Consider the following 20,448-nt stretch of genomic DNA (forward strand, 5'->3'; position numbering starts at 1 on the left):
GGAGCGCGCGCGGGGCTGTTCGCTGGGCGTGGCGGGCGGGTGTGGCCAGGGGTGTGGGTCTGTGAGGGACCGGTCGGAAGGGCGTCGCGCGGCCTCGGGTGACATGCGGGGGGCGGCGAGCGCGAGTGCCCGCGAGCCGACGCCGCTCCCGGGTAGAGGCGCCCCCCGCACAAAGCCCCGGGCGGGCCGAGGCCCGACTGTAGGGACTCCAGCCACCTTGGCCCTCCCTGCCCGGGGAAGGCCGCGCTCAAGGAATGGCCTCGCATCCAAAGGCCAGCGAGGAGTGGCCACTACGGGGCCTGGGCACAGAGGTGAGAGTGACAGGTGTTTGGGGCCGGGCGGACAGGGACGAATTCATCTCGGGATGAGATCTGGGAGGGGGTTGGGCTCTCGGGGACCAGTTGCTGGAGAACTGTGCCCCTGGTCTTTGAAGCTGGTGGAGTGGGAAAATCTGAAGATTTGGAAGCTCAACTGATTCAGAGCACCAAGCCGCGGTAAAGGGTGTTGACTTTCCCAGGGTGACTCTAACTAGACACTTTTCCTCTTTTCGTGCTCCCAGGGAGGAAAAAAACCTATCTCCACGTTGTGGCAGTCCCTAGGCCGGGTAATGATCTTATCCCACCTGCTCATGCAGGAAGGGACGTTTCTAGGCTGGTGATTTGGGACTGTGGTGTAGACCTGGTCTCTAGCTACTCCTTTCTCTTCCAGCTCTGCCTTCCAGGGACACTGCTCTTCCCCAGGAGAGAAACAAGAAGCTGGAGGCTGTGGGGACAGGAATTGAACCTAAAACCATGTCCCAGGTGAGTTGGCATTTCATCTCTTGTCTCTGAAATGCAGTCTTGCTTTTCGGGACTTAATGTTGCTTATTTTCTTCAAAGTTTTCAGTTTAAGAGACCTGTTTGGGCGCGGGTTTCTATTTCTTCACGTTCTAGTGAAGTGATGGGCTACGGGGAAAAGTTTAAAGTGCCCGGGGCCTCGATGCCTGCTTCTTCTTCATCCCAGTCAGCCTTCATTCTTGATTGATGAAATGATTCAGCCTCTCCCTTGTACCGCTTTTCTCGGAGGGACTCTGATGGAGGAATTGTGCCCCTTGAGGAACACGGCAGACCCTTCTGCTATACATGGTTTGTTTGGTGACCACTTTGTGCCAGCCACTGAACAAACCAATAGCTAAGCTCTATTCCCTGCTCTGGAGCTCACAGCCTGTTGACCCAATGTCAAGGAAACAAGCAAGATTCTAGAATGTGATCATCCTTGGGCCAAGTATTATGAGCGAGGACTACAAGGCGCTCCTGGCTTCCAGCCTCCTGTAGCGGAAGGGTAGGCCTATTTACCAAGGTGATTTTTGAGCCTTGCCTTGAAGGGAGAGAAGATGTTTGGGAGGCACAGTAAAGAAAGACAACATTTTAGGGAGAGGAGGCGCAATATGAAAGGCTTTCCCACTTGATTTTGTGGCTTTAAAAAATGCCAGTAAATAGTTGTGTTTGTTTCGGTTGGCTGTGTCCTATAAATATCATAGCTAGCTCATTAATAGATGAACCATTTCACTTCCACTGAGGCCTCAAAAAATATATGTACAGATGAACCAGCTTCCAGTTGTCCTACCCAAACTGCTCTTGAGTGGGTTACTGTGATCTTCACATTACCAGATGCAGTGCTCAATTCTTAGTCTTTTTTGACTATCATTGGTATTTGAAATAGCTCAGAGGCTGGCAAACTTGTGCTGGATGAGGCCACAGCAGAAAATATGTTAGGCTTTGAAAGTCCTGCTGCATCTACTCCTTTCTGCTCTTATAGAGCTAAAGTAGCCAAAGACGATATGTAAATGAATGGATGGGCTGTGTTCCAGTAAAACTTTATTTACAAAACAGGTGGCTACCTATCCCTGAAATAGCTCATCCCTGTCCTTCAATAGGCCCCCTTTTTTCCCTTGGCTACTGGGATCTCACACTCATCTGACTTTCATCTTCCTGACTGCTCAGTTTTTGCCACAGTTCTTACTCACCTCCCTGACTTGAACAGAGTGTGCCTCAGCACTCTGCTCATGGCCCTTTCTTTTTTTGTCTGCATGCTGTCTCCTGGGGATAGTAGCCTGTTCCTTGTCTGTACAACCTACCCACATGGTGGCTCCTCCCAAATTCACATTGTGAGCCCAAACCTCTCCTCTGAGCCGCCGGCCTGTGTATCCTGCTCCACTCCTCTGCCTGAGTGTCTGATAGGTAACTCAAGACAGCCTGTCCAGACCCGAAGTCCTGAGAGTCTCCCGTAAACCGGCTCCTCCCACAGTTTGAGTCTTAGTCAGTGGCCGTTTCATCCTGTCAGTTACTCAGTCCGAAAGCCTTGTCATTATTGTCTCATTCCTTTCCTTCTCCTTCCATATTTGGTCCTGATGCAAATCCCATCAGTTCTATTTGCAAATTATGTGCAGAATCTGGCAGTTTTCATCACATCTATCACCAGCAGCAGGTCCAAGTCCTCCTTTTACTGTTGGCTTCTTGACTGTGCTTCTGCGACCTCCTGCTTCTGCTCACGCTCCCCACAGCCCCTTCCCGATGAGCAGCCAGAGGGGTCTATTCAAACATGTCACCTTGTGTCACGCTGTGCTCAGGACCCTCCAGTGGTTTCTCTGAATAAAAGCCAAAACTCTTCCTGTTACTGACCAGGCCCTACATCACCTGGCTCCTTGTTACCCCTGACATCTACATCACTCTCTTCTTTCTGAAAAATCGCCTTCTCATTTTCCTGCTCACCCTGTCTAGAATTTCAGAGCCTCCTACCTGTTCTTCACATCCCTCTTCCCTGCTTTGCTTTTTTCTTTTACTACTTTTCTTTTGAGACAGAGTTTTGCTCTGTCACTCAGGCTGGAGTACAGTGGCGTGATCTCGGCTCATTGCAACCTCTGCCTCCTGAGTTCAAATGATTCTCCTTCCTCAGCCTCCCGAGTAGCCACCACACCAGGCTAATTTTTTTTTTTTTTTTTTTTTTTTTTTTTTAGAGACAGGGTTTCACCATGTTGGCCAGGCTGGTCTCGATTTCCTGACCTCAAGTGATCCGCCCACCTCAGCCTCCCAAAGTGCTGGGATTACAGCCATGAGCCACTGTGCCTGGCCCTTGTAGTACTTTTCAACATACTATATACAGAAATCCCACGTATACCGAAATTTGCACTTATTCATCAGCCATGTGGAGCCTGCAGATATGAGAAGTCAGCCCTCAGTGGACACAGGTTTTCCATACCACAAATAATATTTTTTGAGACAAGGTCTCACTCTGTCACCCAGGCTGGAGTGCAGTGGTGCCATCACGGCTCACTGCAGCCTTGACCTCCCCAGGCTCAAGCAGTGCTCCCATCTCAGCCTCCGAAGTAGCTGGAATTACAGGCATGTGCCACCATGCCCAGCTAATTTTTGTATTTTTTGTAGAGATGGGGTTTTGCCGTGTTTCCCAGGCTGGTCTCGAACTCCTGGCCTCAGGCAACCGCCCGCCTTGGGCTACCAAATTGCTGCGATTAGAGGTGTGATTCCCCGCGCCCAGACAATAATTGTATTTTCAGTCTGCATTTGGTCGAAAAAATTTGCATATAGGTGGACCCTTGCAGCCCAGATCCATGTTGTTCGAAGGTCAAATGTATTTTACTTAATTTATCTCAGTTTCTCTTGTCTCATTTCCTTACTTCATAGGCAAGGATTTGGGGCAGTTTTGCCTAATGTCTGATACAGAAAATATTTGGTGGATGAATGTTTGAATATAGTCTTAAAGTTCTCTTGTGGCCAGTGTTTTGATATTTAGTATAGTGTTAGAATAGTCATTTTTATACCTGAAAATGTGCTTCGTCCCTGATTTTTTTGTTTTGTTTTGTTTTTTTGCTTTTAGAGACAGGGTCTCACTCTGTCACCTAGGCTGGAGTACAGTGGCACAGTCATAGCTAATTGCAGCCTCAAACTCCGGGCCTCAAGCAATCCTCCCACCTTGGCTTCCCAAGGAGCTGGAATTGTAGGTGTGAGCCACCATGCCCAGCCCCTGATTATTTTGTATGAATACATTCCTAGAAGTTTTTCTTTCCTCATGGATTAAGGTTTCCTAAGCTTATGTGAAATCGGAATACTTCTAAAATTATTTTTGGATAGAACAGCAGTGGTGCCTCAAAAGCTAGAATTCATGTTTTGAAAAAAATGTACACTTCATCAGGAATAATAGTTATTACCAAATAAATGTTTATTTGTATGTTTTAAAAATTAACTGAATTGAATTTAAACAAATCTTTTTAGTGTATTTTTTCTATAAAGTACTTCATATTCATTCTTTTCTATGAAATTTCAACAGAAAGATTTTTCTGTAAGTATAAAGTTGCTTTTATTTTTTGTTGGTATTCTTTTAATGTCTCTATCTTTGTGTGTGTGCGTGTGTTTATATATTACATAGAATATATTATAGATGTATGTTTTATATATATTAATATATGTATATTATATATATATGTATATATAATTTTTTTTAAGAGATGGGAGTCTCACTGTTTTGCCCAGACTGGAGTATATTGGCTATTTTCAGGCACAGTTATGGTGTACTACAGCCTCAAACTCCTGGGCTCAAGGAATTCTCCTGCCTCAGCCTTCTGAGTAGCTGGGCCTATAGGCGTGTGCCACCATACCCAGTTCATATGTATATTAAGATGAGTTAACTTACATCAGATGCCTATATCAGGAGTAGATTCTGTGCCTGTATAATGTTTTCTCTGTGGTATAGTGTAAAAATGTGAAACCCATTTTGAAGTCTGCACATTTATGTTGCAGCAACAGGAATAAGAACAGGACCTGCACATTTGACAATGTTTTGTCTCCACCTAAATTAAGTAGGTTGATCCAGACATCAGTTAGGGAAAGTTCATTTTATTTTTATCTGAAAACATGTTTTCTACTGGAACTTGTTTCACTGTCAGGGTGAATGGATACTAAGTATTACTGCTATTATCAAAGTAGAACCTTTTAATAGAAGTAGAATGGCAAAGTGGTCAAAGGTCATGGACTAGGTTCACATGCTAGCCCTAGCATCTAATCACTGCGTAACCTTCAGGCAACTCAAGTGACCACATTTTCTTCATCTGTAAAATCAGGAAAATAATTGGACCTGCCTCAAGCAGTTCTTGTAAGGATTAAGATGTGTATAGTGCCTGGATTGAGGTACCTGGCACATAGTAAGGACTTACTAGTGTTAGCTGGCAGCATCCTCATGTCATCATGACGGTTTTAGAAATTTACAGGCAAGACACTTAGATGGCGTACTTCAAAAAAAGTGTTTAATATAGGACAGAACTGGGCAAATTATGGCCTATAGGCCAAATCCAGCCCACCACCACCTCCTTTTATGTGGCCCACCAGCTACAAATGAGTTCTACATTTTTCAGTGGTTGAAAAAAATCAAAAGAAGAAGAATACGTGAAAATTAAATGAAAGTCACATTTTGGTGTCCATAAAAAAAATTTCATTGTAGCACAACATACTTGTTTATGTATTATCTATGACTGCTTTTGTGCTACAGTGGCAAAATTGAAGAGTTGTGGCCAAGGCTATTTGGCCCACAAAGCCTAAAATATTACTTTCTGGCTCTTTACAGAAAAACTTTGCTGACACCTGAAGTGGAGGTTAAGAGCATGGACTGTGGAGTCAGACTCCTGGGTTCAAAACCCAGCTCTACAGCTGACTGTCTGTGATCCTGGGCACATTACAGTTCAATATTTTCTCATCTGTAAAATGAGAATAGTAATAGTACTGACTATTAGGATCGTTGTGAGGATTAAATAAGCTAATATATAAGTATATAGAATTGTGTCTGAAGTGTTGTAAGTGCTTTCAGCTATTGTTATTGCTGTTATTTACAGTAAAAGACATTTTTAAAACAAAAGTCATTGATTCTATACATAAAGAGCTGTCCGAATAAACAGAAAATGTCTTAGGAGGATATATGTATATTGCTAACGTTGGGTCCCTCTACGTGATTACATTGAAGGCATTTAACAAACCACTGGTACAAAAGCAGATCACTAATGCATAAGCATGATCAACCTGGGAAACTAGGGTTGATTCTTCTTGGCAAGCAAATAAGTTCCTCTTCTTTTATGCCAAGATGCTTCAACTTGCAAAATTATTGCTGAGAGCTGACCAGCATTTGTTTTAGACTAGCTTGCTCAGGTAGCCATATTAGTGTGTCTTTTGCTTAAGGACATTAAGCAGTTCTTGGCTGTTTCCTGCAAGTATTACCTCATGGTTTACACCGCAGGGGGCCTTTCAGTCCCCAGCTTAGGAGACTTCTCCATGATGAGTTTACCATCAAGAGTGTAGCTCTGCAGTTGACTGATTCAACTCCCTCTGCAGTTGATATTCACTCAAATTGGGATATCACTTACAAAACCCTTTTGACCTATCTTTACACAATTCAGTTACAAATGTCCTTAAAGTTTGGTAGCAGGTTAAAGAACAAGTGATTGTATATTATTCAGCAGATATCAAACCTCAAAGGGACTTTTGTTTCTAGTAGAATAATGTGAATCTTTAAAAGGTTCAGCTCTTGGTTGGTGTTGTGGTTTGTTAAGTGAGGTATTTAAATTAGGTTTTGTGTAGTCAGATGCAGCATGGTGAGGGACACTCAGAGCAGAATGGCAAAAAGATTGTTTATTACTCACAGATTCCAGAGAACAGTGGCCAGCACACCTTGCAGGGCTTACTGGAAGGGCTTGGAGACATTGAGGACACACATGCCCAGCCAAAGGGTGGGGACCAAGAGAGAGGGAGGGACCTGTGGGCTGGAGCCTTTATTGGGGTTCAAGGCATTATCTAGGTGAGTTTCCCAAGACAGGGTTGGCTTGGATACTTTGAAGGGAGCTCAAGGCTCAGTAAGGGAACTTGAAGGTTACATTATCAGGTTCACCAGGCTTCATGCAGAAGGACAGTAGTCATTTCATAGTATGGGGCCTTTTCTATCTAGAACACACAAATGGGGACTGGGTGAGGACTGCCTGAAAATATATAGGTCAAGGGTGACAAGCAGAGGCAGCATCCCTATGAATGAGAGTTATGACAGTCAGCATCATTACAAGTCATGTTCACTGCATGCTTCCATTGTGCCTTGCACGTTCTAAGTGCTGTGTATGTGTTGCCTCATTTAATCCAAAACATAATCTACAAGGTTGGTATTGTTGCCTTTTCCATTTTATAGCTGGGGAACTGAGGCACAGAGGCGTTAGGTAACCAGGTGAGGTTTCAGAGCTGGTGAGTGCTGGAATTGTAATTCAGCTTTTGGGGTAGTCCAACTGTTTCGCATGTTCATTTCAGTTTAGACTTTGAAAATCCCATAGCTGCTAGTCAGTTAAATCTGCCTTCTGTTAGCCACAGGTTCCTGGGATTAGAGTTGCAACTGAATAGATGTTTAAAATACATTGGAACGTATCAGAGTTGTAGGCTGAATTTGTAAAACTATGCTCCATAAAAATCTGCCAGCAGGAGCTGAGCAGCCCCATCTTGCCAGTTGGTCAAGAAAATCCTGCTCATGCCAAGCTGTTAGCAAATGTGCTCCTGATACCTCCTCATAATGCCTAGCTTCTCCAAGATGGCACCTTGGTTTGTAAAGGCATTTCATTAATTAAAAACATTATAGTGCCTTTTGTTTTTCATTCTTATTACATATTCATTTTAGAAAATTGCTAGATTTTTTTTTAATGACCTCTACTGAACACTGAGAGTAAAAATAGAAATTCTTAGAACCCAGTTTAGTCATGAATAATATTGATGCTTTGAGGTTCATCTCAAGTTTACTGCCCCGTTCTTGTGCTGCTTCAGGCCACTCAAATGTCCCTATGTTGGACAGTGCTGTAGTACCTGTTGTGCATAGAACAAGTTAGTCTTTGTTATTTATAGTTTTGAATTGATGTCAGGGGTTTTTCTGGTGGCTGCCTCCTTTCACCTCCACAAAACTGCAAGTTCTCCAAAGTCAGGGGCTGTCTCCATATTTTTCTCTTTTACCTGGAGTTTAAGACAGAATGAGGCTAGCTGTACAATACCTAACTAGATCTCCACAGTTCTGAGTTTATAGTCTCTTAGTCAAAATGAAGACAAGGAATCTTTAGATCCCTATATTAGTTTGTTAGGGCTGCCAGAACAAATACCACAGAATGGGTGTCTTAAACAACAGAAATTTCTTTTCTCAAGGTTCTGGAGGCTGGAAGTCCAAGATCAAGGTGCCTGCAGGTTTGGTTTCTCCTGAGGCCTCTCTCCTTGGCTTGCAGATGGCTGTCTTCTCTCTGTGTCCTCACGTGGCCATTTCCCTGTGCCTGCACACCGCAGTGTCTCTTCCTGTTTTAATAAGGACACCAGACAGATTGGGTTAGGGCCCCACCCATATGACCTCATTTAACCCTAATTACCTCTTTTTAGGCCCTGTCTCTAAATACAGTCACATTCAAAAGTACTGGGGATTAGGACTTTAATGTAGGAGTTTTTTCAGGGGACACATTTCTTTCTATAACAAACCCCCAGTCATGTGGGGGCATGAGCACTGGTTGAGCAAGAACATGGTTATATCATTTCAGGGCTTGGTGACATTTGGGGATGTGGCTGTAGATTTCTCCCAAGAGGAGTGGGAGTGGCTGAACCCCATTCAGAGGAACTTGTACAGGAAGGTGATGTTGGAGAACTACAGGAACCTGGCATCGCTGGGTAAGGGCTCCCACCCCTTTTCCCACCCCTCACCCTACCCACGTCCTGGACTAAGAAGCCTTTCATGCCTTTATCACCAAGACCTGCACTGCCCTCTTGCGTCAAGCCAAGGGGACTGCATCTCAGTCTGGACAGCCACACAGTATGACCAGGTTGTTTTTTATGTGTCTAGGACTTTGTGTTTCTAAGCCCGATGTGATCTCCTCGTTGGAACAAGGAAAAGAGCCTTGGACAGTGAAGCGAAAGATGACAAGAGCCTGGTGCCCAGGTGAGTGTGGGAGAACCAGGTAGGGTAAGGCCACTGCTGGTCACAGTTCAGCTGACTCAGACACGCAACATCTTCAGCAGACTCTTCCTAAGCCTCTTGCTTAGGAATATCTGTTATTTTTACTATTTGGGAATACAGAAATTTCAACTACAGTATTATTTCCAGAACAGCAAATTATTAAGACAAGGAATTAGAATTATAGATTTCTTTCAGAGGTTTTATCCTAACAGGAAATGGTTACAGTTTCTAAAGCATTGAGAATCTTACAAGGTTTCTTTGTTCAATTCACACTTCAAAGGAAACGCTTGCATTGACAACAGGACAAGTTACTGACAGTTATAAATTAAAGTGACTCACATGGGTCATCATATAGCATAAGAGAACAAGAATGTGTGAAAGTTTCCAATTTAACATCATATGAAATCACATACTTTGAGCTAGTTTAATGAGATAGAACTGTTTTTTCTTCCTGCAGATCATTCATCTCTTGTTGAGACTAGTTAATTGTGAAGACTTACATTTTTAAGGCCAGGATCTGGACTTTTATTAGTTAGCATCGTAATAAAAAAAAAAAAAGGAGGTATGTAGAGATAGAGATGAAATTTTTTCTAGATGAAATGGACAAGGAGTGAAAAGGAGTTGACTTAAAGCTGAAATAAGGGCCGGGCGCGGTGGCTCACGCCTGTAATCCCAGCACTTTGGGAGGCCGAGGCGGGCGGATCACGAGGTCAGGAGATCGAGACCATCCTGGCTAACACGGTGAAACCCCGTCTCTACTAAAAATACAAAAAATTAGCCGGGCGTGGTAGCGGGCGCCTGTAGTCCCAGCTACTCGGGAGGCTGAGGCAGGAGAATGGCGTGAACCCTGGAGGCGGAGCTTGCAGTGAGCCGAGATCGCGCCACTGCACTCCAGCCTGGGCGACAGAGCGAGACTCCGTCTCAAAAAAAAAAAAAAAAAAAAAAGCTGAAATAAGGATCATATGGCAGTTTTCTTCTATAGCCTCCACTTTCTCTTTATGTTAGACATTTTATTTTACATTTAAGTCTTTGTGAGCTCCCTTATCTCTTGATTTTTAATTGCTTTTTCCAGTCTTCTGCTAAAAACATAATGTGAACTCTTGTTCAACTTTTAGGTGGGAAAGGTCTTATTGTGGCCTTTAGGACTATGGCTACACAAATTTGGGAATGTAGGGTTGGTTGAATATTGCTAGTAATATAAGAAAGCTTTCAAAATGATATGCTTTTCATTTTCTTCCATAAAAATAAATGACTATATGCTTTTTTGTGGCTTTTAATTTAACGGTTGCATTTTGGAATTTTTCTTCATACTAACACATGATAAAAGATACATTTGCCTTCTTTACGTCTTTCAGACTTGAAGGCTGTGTGGAAGATCAAGGAGTTACCTCTCAAGAAGGACTTCTGCGAAGGAAAGCTATCCCAGGCAGTGATAACAGAGAGACTCACAAGCTATAATCTGGAGTACTCTCTGTTAGGGGAACACTGGGATTATGATGCTCTGTTTGAGACACAGCCGGTAAGTCACAAGACAAATTTCAGGCAAGAGGAAGGATCCTTCATGAGGAAACTCTTCTTGAGGGAAGAGACCATGACTACAATAACTATAGGAGAAGTTTTCATTTGAATACAATACTTCTTATAGACAGATTATCCCCTCAGAACAGAGAGTGCCTAATCTCGATACACATAAGAACAGTGGAGGGGGAAATTGAGTTGTAATGAATTACAAACAAATCTGTCAAGGTCAGAAATGTTTGACTTGTGATGAATGTAAGAAAGCTTTGAGCAGAGGCCAGGCGCGGTGGCTCACGCCTGTAATCCCAGCACTTTGGGAGGCCGAGGCGGGTGGATCACAAGGTCAGGAGATCGAGACCATCCTAGCTAACATTGTGAAACCCCGTCTCTACTAAAAATACAAAAAATTAGCCGGGCGTGGTGGCAGGCACCTGTAGTCCCAGCTACTCAGGAGGCTGAGGCAGGAGAATGGCATGAACCCGGGAGGCGGAGCTTGCAGTGAGCCAAGATCGCGCCACTGCACTCCAGCCTGGGTGACAGAGCAAGACTCCACCTCAAAAAAAAAAAAAGAAAGCTTTGAGCAGAATATCAACCCCTCCTTTTCATCAAAGATTTCATACAAGAGAAAAAGTCTGTGGACTTGTTGAATAATTTGTATGAATATGGGAAAGCCTTCCGTCTGTGTTAAAAGGTTCATACTGTGTGTAGGTTCATACTGTGTGTAAGTATGACAAACTCTCCATAGCAGAAAGTTTCTCCTATTTTTCTGTGTTTTTCCCCAAACATATATGCTATAACTAAGCCCTGTCATTATTTGACCTGGTGTACCAGAACTTAAGTTGCAGTTCTTGGTATGGAGTGCCTTTTTTGCAGTGTGGACACAGTCCATCCCACTAAGACCAGGTGAGTTCACGAACATGGTTTGATTTAAAAAACGTGCTTTTACCATTGCAGGGCTTGGTGACTATCAAAAACCTGGCTGTTGACTTCCCCCAACAGCTACACCCAGCTCAGAAGAATTTCTGTAAGAATGGGATATGGGAGAACAACAGTGACCTGGGATCAGCAGGTAAGGGTGTCCCTCTCCCATATTTGAATCTATCGTCGGGTACCTCCATTTTCAAACTTCAGTTTTGAATTATGGAGGAGGGAGGGGGTGTCTTCTGACATGCTGGCCTGAATTTTGTGGATTCCTAAGATAAGAGTTTGGCATTTGTAGAGGTGAAAGTTGGTGTCTTTGTTAGGCTTTAAGCGTTATCTTCTTGTGTCTTTCAGATCCTACTCACCTGTTTTTCTGTTTCTTTCAGCAGTAACACTTTTCTATCATCAAGGAAGTGGTTCTCAATTTTAGGATGCCAAGACTATTGGCCAAACCTCATCTCTTTTCACTTTTTCAGGACATTGTGTGGCTAAGCCAGATTTAGTTTCTTTACTAGAGCAAGAGAAGGAGCCCTGGATGGTGAAGCGAGAGCTGACAGGAAGCCTGTTCTCAGGTGAGTGCAGGAGAGCCTGGTGTGGAAAATCTACTGCAAGAGAGCGGAGCTTTTACCAAAAAGGCTGCATCCTCACTAATATACAGTAGGAAACTTTACCCAGGCTCTCTGGGTCTGGAAAGAAAATTGAACTCTGAGAGTTCCAAATAATTCTTTCCTCCTCCTTTGCCCCCTTCTCTCCAGTAACTCCCATTTCCCTGAAGTTCCTTCTTTTCTTGGCCACTGGGACGTGTATCATCCACTCACTTCCTTAAATGATCTCTTCCGGACCCTGATGCACTTTTGAGCTGACTTCCAAAGGTTTTCTCTTCTATGGTTAAATGGCTTATTGTTTTCATCATGCATCCATTCCTGTGAGAACCACAAATTGAAAGTTATGGGATTGAGCCACTCTGCTGAGTATTGGCAGGCGACTGGAAAAAGGGAGAATTACACATAAATGTAAGCCATCAGTGAATTACTCTAATGGAAAGGATAAGACATGTTTATGGATAGCTTGCATGAAGTAGAGTTTGCAGAATTTCAAATAGGGCATTATAGAGACAAAGGAGATGTTGTTCGCAGTGGTGTCTATGTTCTAGTAGGACAGGTGGGTAGAAGTTGAATTGCAAGAAGGTGGAAGTAAAGGATCTTTTCCTCTTGATACACAAGGGAAAGAAAGGAAATTTCCATAGAAAATAATGGTTTGTAGAAAATGTAATTGTTTACTGTTTGGCAAAAGAATAGAAAACCGTGACGTTATCACAACATACACCTTAGATCCATTTAAGTTAGGATAAACACACATTTTTTCACATAGTAGAAATTACAGTGTATATTCAGTTACGCATACACGTTTTTCATATGGATTCCACGTTGTATATACCATTGCTCACTTAGGTTGCTTTACATTTCTTAGTATTAAAGATACAATTATAATAGATTTTTTTCAAGTTAAGTGAAAACTACACATTTTGGGGATTGCTGTATTCCTGGATATCCATGAGCACCTGCTAGGCTCTGAAAGTTTTTTTGTTTTTGGTGACTAGCAACAATTAGATGTATAAGTTTAATTGCATCTTGAAAGTATTGGTTATTTACATGAAAACTTTTGCTCATTATTTGTTGAAAGATTATACACTAAAATTATTCTTTTTTTATGAAAGAAGTTGAACATTTTTTCGTAAATTTGGTTTTTCTCTTATCTTCTTGTAAAATGTCTGTCATTTGTACCCAGTTCTCTCTTGTGTGTTAAATATTTTCTTAACAGTCTCAGTGATTGCTATGTATATAAGCATACTAATTCTGTGATATATTGTCTCAAACTATTTTCACATATGGCAATAAGAGTTTTAATTTTAATTAGGTCTTTAAAATTATGACATGTAAAAATTTTCAATTTTTATATAGTCCAGTATATTATTTCTAATGTGATTTCTCCTATTTGTGTGGCTAACAACTTGACACATATAGTTCTATTTCATTTTTAATGACTATTTAGTATTATATGAATATACATAATTTATTTAAATTATTTACTGTTGAGTATATTTAAACATTTAGGAGGTCTTCTCCAGTTTTCACCTATAATCAACAGTGGCCCAGTTTGTACATATCTTCTTGCTTACATGTCAGAATATTTCTTGAAGATATATGCTTGGAAATGAATTTGCATGGTCGAAGTATACGTATTTTTAAAGTGTCATGGATATTTTGCTGTACCATTGGTAAAGAATATATGAGAATAACTGTTTCTAGACATCATCACCAATATGGGTATTTTGTAGTTTAAAAAAAATTTTGCCAAGCTGCTAGATGAAAAATGTTTTATTTAATTTGCATTTCCCCAACTACTTACGATGTTGAGAATATGTGCTCTTAAATCTGTTTAGAGTTTGTATTCTATTCATAGTGTGTTTATACTCATTAGTCACATTTCTATTGGGTTGTATATTTTCCTGTATTTATGCAACATTGATATGAATGCTATTTTTTAATAAGTTTGATAAAATTTTTCCCCAATTTTGTGTGGTCTAGAAGTTTGCATATGGTATTTCTTACTATATAGTAGCTTAACTTGGGAATTATCTTCATTTATAGAAGCACGTACTTTGTTGATTTTTTCATTTGTTTCACTCCTATCTTTTAAAAAAATGAATAGATGTATAGTCCCATTTGAATCATATAATACATTTGTTTGACCTTCTGTAACTTAATTATTTCTCTCTCCTTTATCCCCTTCCTTCCTTTTCTTTCTTTCCTTCTCATTTTTCCCTTCTTTCCTTACCTTTCTCTTCTGTATTTTGCTGTGTGGTCTGTTTTTTGTTTGTTTTATTTACATATTTTTATTATAGAAAAGTACACATAAAATTTAACCATTTTGAAGTGTACAATTCAGTGACAGTATATTATGTGAGGTGACATGGTAATTAGCTTGATTGTGGCAAACATTTCACCATGTATAAGCATATCAAAACATTTTATACCTTAAATATATACAATTTTTATTTGTCAACTATGCCTCAATAAAGCTGGAAAAATACTGCCAAAAAGAGAGAAATTGCAAGGCTTCATTATGGAATGGCCAGAGAATTGAGGATGTTTTCAGGCTTGTGGAAGTAACCAGGAAAATGTGAAAATAATTGTTTTTTTTTGAGTCAGATTCTGGCTCTGTTCCCCAGGCTGGAGTGCAGTGGCTTGATCATAGTTTACTGCCACATCAACCTCCTAGGCTCAAGCAATCCCCCTGCCTTTGCCTCCTGAGTAGCTGGAACTACAGGCACATACTACCATGCCTGGCTAATTTTTAAAAAAGTTTTTTAGAGATAGGGTCTTGCTATGTTGTGCAGGCTATGTTGTCCTGGCCTCAAGTGATCCGCCTCAAGTGATCTGCCTCAAGTGATCCACCTCAGCCTCCCAAAGCACTGGGATTACAGGTGTAAGCCACTGTGCCTGGCCCTAAATGTAATAGTTTTTAGAGCTGTAAAATGTATGTTGATGAATTCACCAATTAGTGAATTAATTCACTAGTTTTCCTTTTGGCAGATTCCTTTTTCCTAGCACACGAAAAAGGAAATATGTGTTTTCTTGGTATCTTTCAGGCCAGCGATCTGTACGTGAGACCCAGGAATTATTTCCAAAGCAAGATTCATATGCTGAAGGGGTAACAGACAGAACCTCAAACACTAAACTTGAGTGTTCCAGTTTCAGAGAAAATTGGGATTCTGACTATGTGTTTGGAAGGAAGCTTGCAGTAGGTCAAGAGACACAATTCAGGCAAGAGCCAATTACTCATAACAAAACCCTCTCTAAGGAAAGAGAACGTACATATAACAAATCTGGAAGATGGTTCTATTTGGACGATTCAGAAGAGAAAGTTCATAATCATGATTCAATTAAAAATTTTCAAAAAAGTTCAGTGGTAATAAAACAAACAGGCATCTATGCAGGAAAAAAGCTTTTCAAGTGTAATGAATGTAAGAAAACTTTTACCCAGAGCTCATCTCTTACTGTTCATCAGAGAATTCACACTGGAGAGAAACCTTATAAATGTAATGAATGTGGGAAGGCCTTTAGTGACGGCTCATCCTTTGCCCGACACCAGAGATGTCACACTGGCAAGAAGCCCTATGAGTGCATTGAGTGTGGGAAAGCTTTCATACAGAACACATCCCTTATCCGTCACTGGAGATACTATCATACTGGGGAGAAACCCTTTGATTGCATCGATTGTGGGAAAGCCTTCAGTGACCACATAGGGCTTAATCAACACAGGAGAATTCATACTGGAGAGAAACCTTACAAATGTGATGTATGTCACAAATCCTTCAGGTATGGTTCCTCCCTTACTGTACATCAAAGGATTCATACCGGAGAAAAACCATATGAATGTGATGTTTGCAGAAAAGCCTTCAGCCATCATGCATCCCTCACTCAACATCAAAGAGTACATTCTGGAGAAAAGCCTTTTAAGTGTAAAGAGTGCGGAAAAGCTTTTAGGCAGAATATACACCTTGCCAGTCATTTAAGGATTCATACTGGGGAGAAGCCTTTTGAATGTGCGGAGTGTGGAAAATCCTTCAGCATCAGTTCTCAGCTTGCCACTCATCAGAGAATCCATACTGGAGAGAAGCCCTATGAATGTAAGGTTTGTAGTAAAGCGTTCACCCAGAAGGCTCACCTTGCACAGCATCAGAAAACCCATACAGGAGAGAAACCATATGAGTGCAAGGAATGTGGTAAAGCCTTCAGCCAGACCACACACCTCATTCAACATCAGAGAGTTCACACTGGTGAGAAACCCTATAAATGTATGGAATGTGGGAAGGCCTTTGGTGATAACTCATCCTGTACTCAACATCAAAGACTGCACACTGGCCAAAGACCTTATGAATGTATTGAGTGTGGAAAGGCATTCAAGACAAAATCCTCCCTTATTTGTCATCGCAGAAGTCATACTGGAGAAAAACCTTATGAATGTAGTGTGTGTGGCAAAGCCTTTAGTCATCGTCAATCCCTTAGTGTACATCAGAGAATCCATTCTGGAAAGAAACCATATGAATGTAAGGAATGTAGGAAAACCTTCATCCAAATTGGACACCTTAATCAACATAAGAGAGTTCATACTGGAGAGAGATCTTATAACTATAAGAAAAGCAGAAAAGTCTTCAGGCAAACTGCTCACTTAGCTCATCATCAGCGAATTCATACTGGAGAGTCGTCAACATGCCCCTCTTTACCTTCCACGTCAAATCCTGTGGATCTGTTTCCCAAATTTGTCTGGAATCCATCCTCCCTCCCATCACCATAGCCTCGAGACGTCATTTCTGTTTGACTACTCCAGCAGTTTAAAACCCCATCTCCCTGCCCTTTTGTTTTCTTTTTGTCCCTTATTAGTTTGTTCTTCACATAAGTGTAAATGTAACTTATTCACTCCTCTTGTAAAACTTACAGTCTCTTTAAATTGGTTAATGTGTGAGATGTGCTCAGCACAGTGCCTGGTCCATAGTAAGTGCTCAGTAAACTTAGCTGTTTTAAAAACTTTGTATTTGAACATTGAAAAGTTACAGTAGTCAGCTCTGATAAAAAAATGATGCAGTAGGGTGAGGGTAGGAAAAAGCACATTTTCGATCAGGAACAGCATTCTCCAGTAGTGGGTGAGGTTTTGCCTTTGTTGGTTTTAAAACTTGATTCTATAATGCCAAGTTAGTTTTGTGGCTTTCCATCTGACCCTATGTGAATGTAAGGTGATGTGACCTTGTTGGTGAGAAAATTAAACTTTACATTTGACTTGATTCGTTTTAGAAAGTCTAGGGACCATGAATGAATAGGCCACCTGGGACAAATGAATTTAAAAAATCAGAAAAATGCAAGATTTATGTGCATGAAGTTAAAACAACTGACGTTACTCAAGAATTAGAAAACTTTGCAAGATTTGACCTGTTTAAAAATCACATTTATAAATGAACCGTATTAAAACTTTTAAGGAACCATTCATTGTGAGGTAAACTGATCCAGAATAGGGGTCAGCAAACTATGACTCATGGCCACAGTCTCACTGACTGTTTTTGTATGGTCCATGATCTAGAATTTAAAAAAATTTTAAAGGGTTGAAAAAAGTGAAAAGAATATTTTCAACATGAAAATTATATGAAATTTAAGTTTTGGTGTCTGTAAATAAAGTTTTGTTGGCTTCAGCCACACAGTGGTTTACACCTTGATTGTGCTGCTTCCAGGCTGTAGCAGCAGTTGAGCAGTTGTGACGGGAGACCATGTGGCCTGCAGAGCCCAAATATCTACTGTCTGATCCTACACAGAAAATGTGTGTGATCCCTGCTATGGAGCAGAGGTTATCAAACTAAAGCCCATGGACCAAATCCTATCTGCTGCTTGTTTTTGTAAATAGAGTTTTATCAAACCACAGCCATGCTTACTTGTTTAGCTATTGACTATGGCTGCTTTAGACAACTGTGACAGACTATATGGCTCGCAAAACTGCAAATATTTCCTATCCTTTAACAGAAAGTTTGCCAACCTCTGCTCTAGAGTAGAGAAAAATGTATAAAAGATTCTAATTTTATGAGGGCAATACAACTGTCACATCAGAAACAAGAAAACAAATGATAAAGGAACTCATTTATCAATAGAGGTGAAAGGAAATTATTAAACTATATTGAAAAATAAAGATGTCAATAAAAGGAGAAATGATATTTTTCTAGATGAAATACTCAATATTGTTAAAATGTTTGTAAATTATAATTCAGTCCCAGTAAGATATATTTACTTTGACGGTAACAGGGAAGCATAATTAGGCAAGAATAGCAAGAAGTTTTTTTTTTTTTCTTTTTTTTTGAGATGGAGTCTCACTCTGTTGCCCAGGCTGAAGTGCAGTGGCGTGATCCCGGCTCACTGCAACCTCTGCCTCCCAGGTTCAAGCAATTCTCTGCCTCAGCCTCCCGAGTAGCTGGAATTACAGGCACCTGCCACCACGCCTGGCTAATTTTTGTATTTTTAGTAGAGATGGGGTTTCACCATCTTGGCCAGGCTGGTCTTGAACTCCTGACCTTGTGATCCACCCGCCTTGGCCTCCCAAAGTGCTGGGTTTACAGGCATGAGCCACCACGCCCGGCCAAGAATTTTTTTTTTTAAGAGATGGAGGCCTCACTCTATCATCCAGGCTGAAGTGCAGTGCTAAGATCCTAGCTCACTGTAACCTTAAAATATTTTTTTGTAGAGACTGTGTCTCGCTTTGTTGCCCAGGCTGGTCTTGGGCTCCTTGCCTCAAGTGATTCTCCTGCCTCACCCTTCCCCAAAATTTTTGAAATAGATTTCTTTGCATATGAGATTTTAGTATATAATGGCACTATTATTTCAATATCGGGGAAATTATGTTTTGACAATTGGTTATCCACCCTCTCCAAGAAAAAAGTTAGAAGCACATTTACACCTTACAGAGAAATATGACTATCATATTTGACATATCTAATCATAAAATAATATGTTAGAAGCAAATGTAGAAAAAAGGAACCTATTATCAAGTAGGACATGGAGTCCTAGAAGCCATAAAGAAATCGAGAACAAGTTGGGCTATGCAACGATCTAAAACTTCAGCATGGTGAAAGGCACCAAAAACTTGTAAAAGACAGTTGAAGGGAAATGTGTACAACTTATAGAAAATAACAGAATGCTGTTACATATACAGAGCAGTGGGGGAACAACTGGCCACGCACACTGATAGGCAAATCACCCTGAAGAATCCAAATGGATAAAGAAAATTCGTGAAATTCTTAACCTCATTAATCAGAAGAATATGAATGAAACCACATTTTCCTGGCTCTTAGGTAGATTACAATATAAAATTTGGATAATATCCAGTAATGGTATTAGTGTGGGAAAACAGGTACTTGATCATTATTAGCAGTGTAACTTCGTCCCCTATCTCCTTGGATGGCATGACCTATCAACATTATAAACGTGAATTTTTTTCAAACAGTAATTCCAGATCTAGGAATTTTATCCCATTGGAATAAATAGGTAGATATAAATATTGTTTTCTTGTAGAATTGTTTCAATTATGACAAATAAGAATTCAGCGCCCTGCCAAGTGGATTGACTAAATTGTAGTTATTCAGTACTGTGTTGTGCGATTAGTAGAAAGCAGTTAAGCTCTACATATACTTCTATGGAGTGGCGTCTACAACATATTTAATGAAATATGTGGTTTACAGAACCTTACAGGTAAAATGACCTAGTCATAGAGTCAAAATTAATACTGAATATATATGTGTGTATGTACATACAAACACATGCACAGCCTCAGTATCTATGTTGAAATCTGGTTTTGTCTTTAACACACAGACTTTTCCTAGCATTTTGCGGGCACTTTCCCTTTCTTCATTCTGTATTGTTCTGATGAACTGTCAGTGACACATGCTCCAATTAAGCCAACCAGATTCATTCTCTGTATTTTGATTAGAGACACAGGGACAGGAACAGGGCCAATATTCAGCTTTATGAACCAGTATGGCCAGAATGGATGTTTTGTTTTAGTCAATATTCATTTTGATTGGTGGGACCTTTATTATACCTGCTGTGAAGTATGTGGGATATGACTCCTAGGCTGGAATTCGTTTGAATTAAGTCATCCTTTGGCAGCAACCTAAGGATTCCTCCACCTGTCACTGAGATCCATTGAGATGATTCCTGCTTTCTCACATCTTGGTTTTGAGTTAAATTCTTTGAATCCGTGAACTACCTGGTATTCTAATATTTCTCATTTTAAGTCAGAGTCAAGTTCTTTGGTTCTCAAGCAAAGAGAGCTAGCCAATACAGAAATTTATACTACAGAACGATTACTAGACTGTAGAGAAGCAGAGTATTCAAAATGGATGTCCAGTGAGACAGATCAAAGCACAGATGAATTCCTAATCCTATTTTGTGCTGTGAAAGGATATTCATGATATAG

At 40.8% G+C, this 20,448-nt stretch overlaps 2 protein-coding genes across 3 annotated transcripts in view; one reads left to right on the forward strand and one right to left on the reverse strand.

Moving 5' to 3' along the window:
* On the forward strand, positions 1-18,203 carry ZFP28 (ZFP28 zinc finger protein). Of its 2 annotated transcripts, XM_009436492.5 has the most exons (9): positions 1-311; positions 560-604; positions 709-800; positions 8,582-8,708; positions 8,881-8,976; positions 10,350-10,513; positions 11,467-11,581; positions 11,910-12,005; positions 15,086-18,203. In XM_009436492.5, the coding sequence occupies exons 1-9, from the start codon at positions 104-106 to the stop codon at positions 16,792-16,794; spliced, it is 2,652 nt and encodes an 883-aa protein (XP_009434767.2). In that variant the 5' UTR covers positions 1-103; the 3' UTR covers positions 16,795-18,203. The 2 variants fall into 2 exon arrangements, with proteins under 2 accessions (XP_009434767.2, XP_512926.5); XM_512926.8 differs by lacking the exon at positions 560-604 and having other exon boundaries at positions 2-311.
* The window catches only part of ZNF470-DT (ZNF470 divergent transcript), a 22,753-nt gene continuing 8,958 nt past the window's right edge, over positions 6,654-20,448 (reverse strand). Inside the window, exon 2 of the mRNA XM_054672944.2 lies at positions 6,654-8,345. The gene's annotated coding sequence lies outside the window, so the exon portion shown is untranslated. The remainder of the gene's footprint in view (positions 8,346-20,448) is intronic.

This window comes from Pan troglodytes, chromosome 20 (assembly GCF_028858775.2).
Source record: "Pan troglodytes isolate AG18354 chromosome 20, NHGRI_mPanTro3-v2.0_pri, whole genome shotgun sequence".
Classification (NCBI taxonomy): domain Eukaryota; kingdom Metazoa; phylum Chordata; class Mammalia; order Primates; family Hominidae; genus Pan; species Pan troglodytes.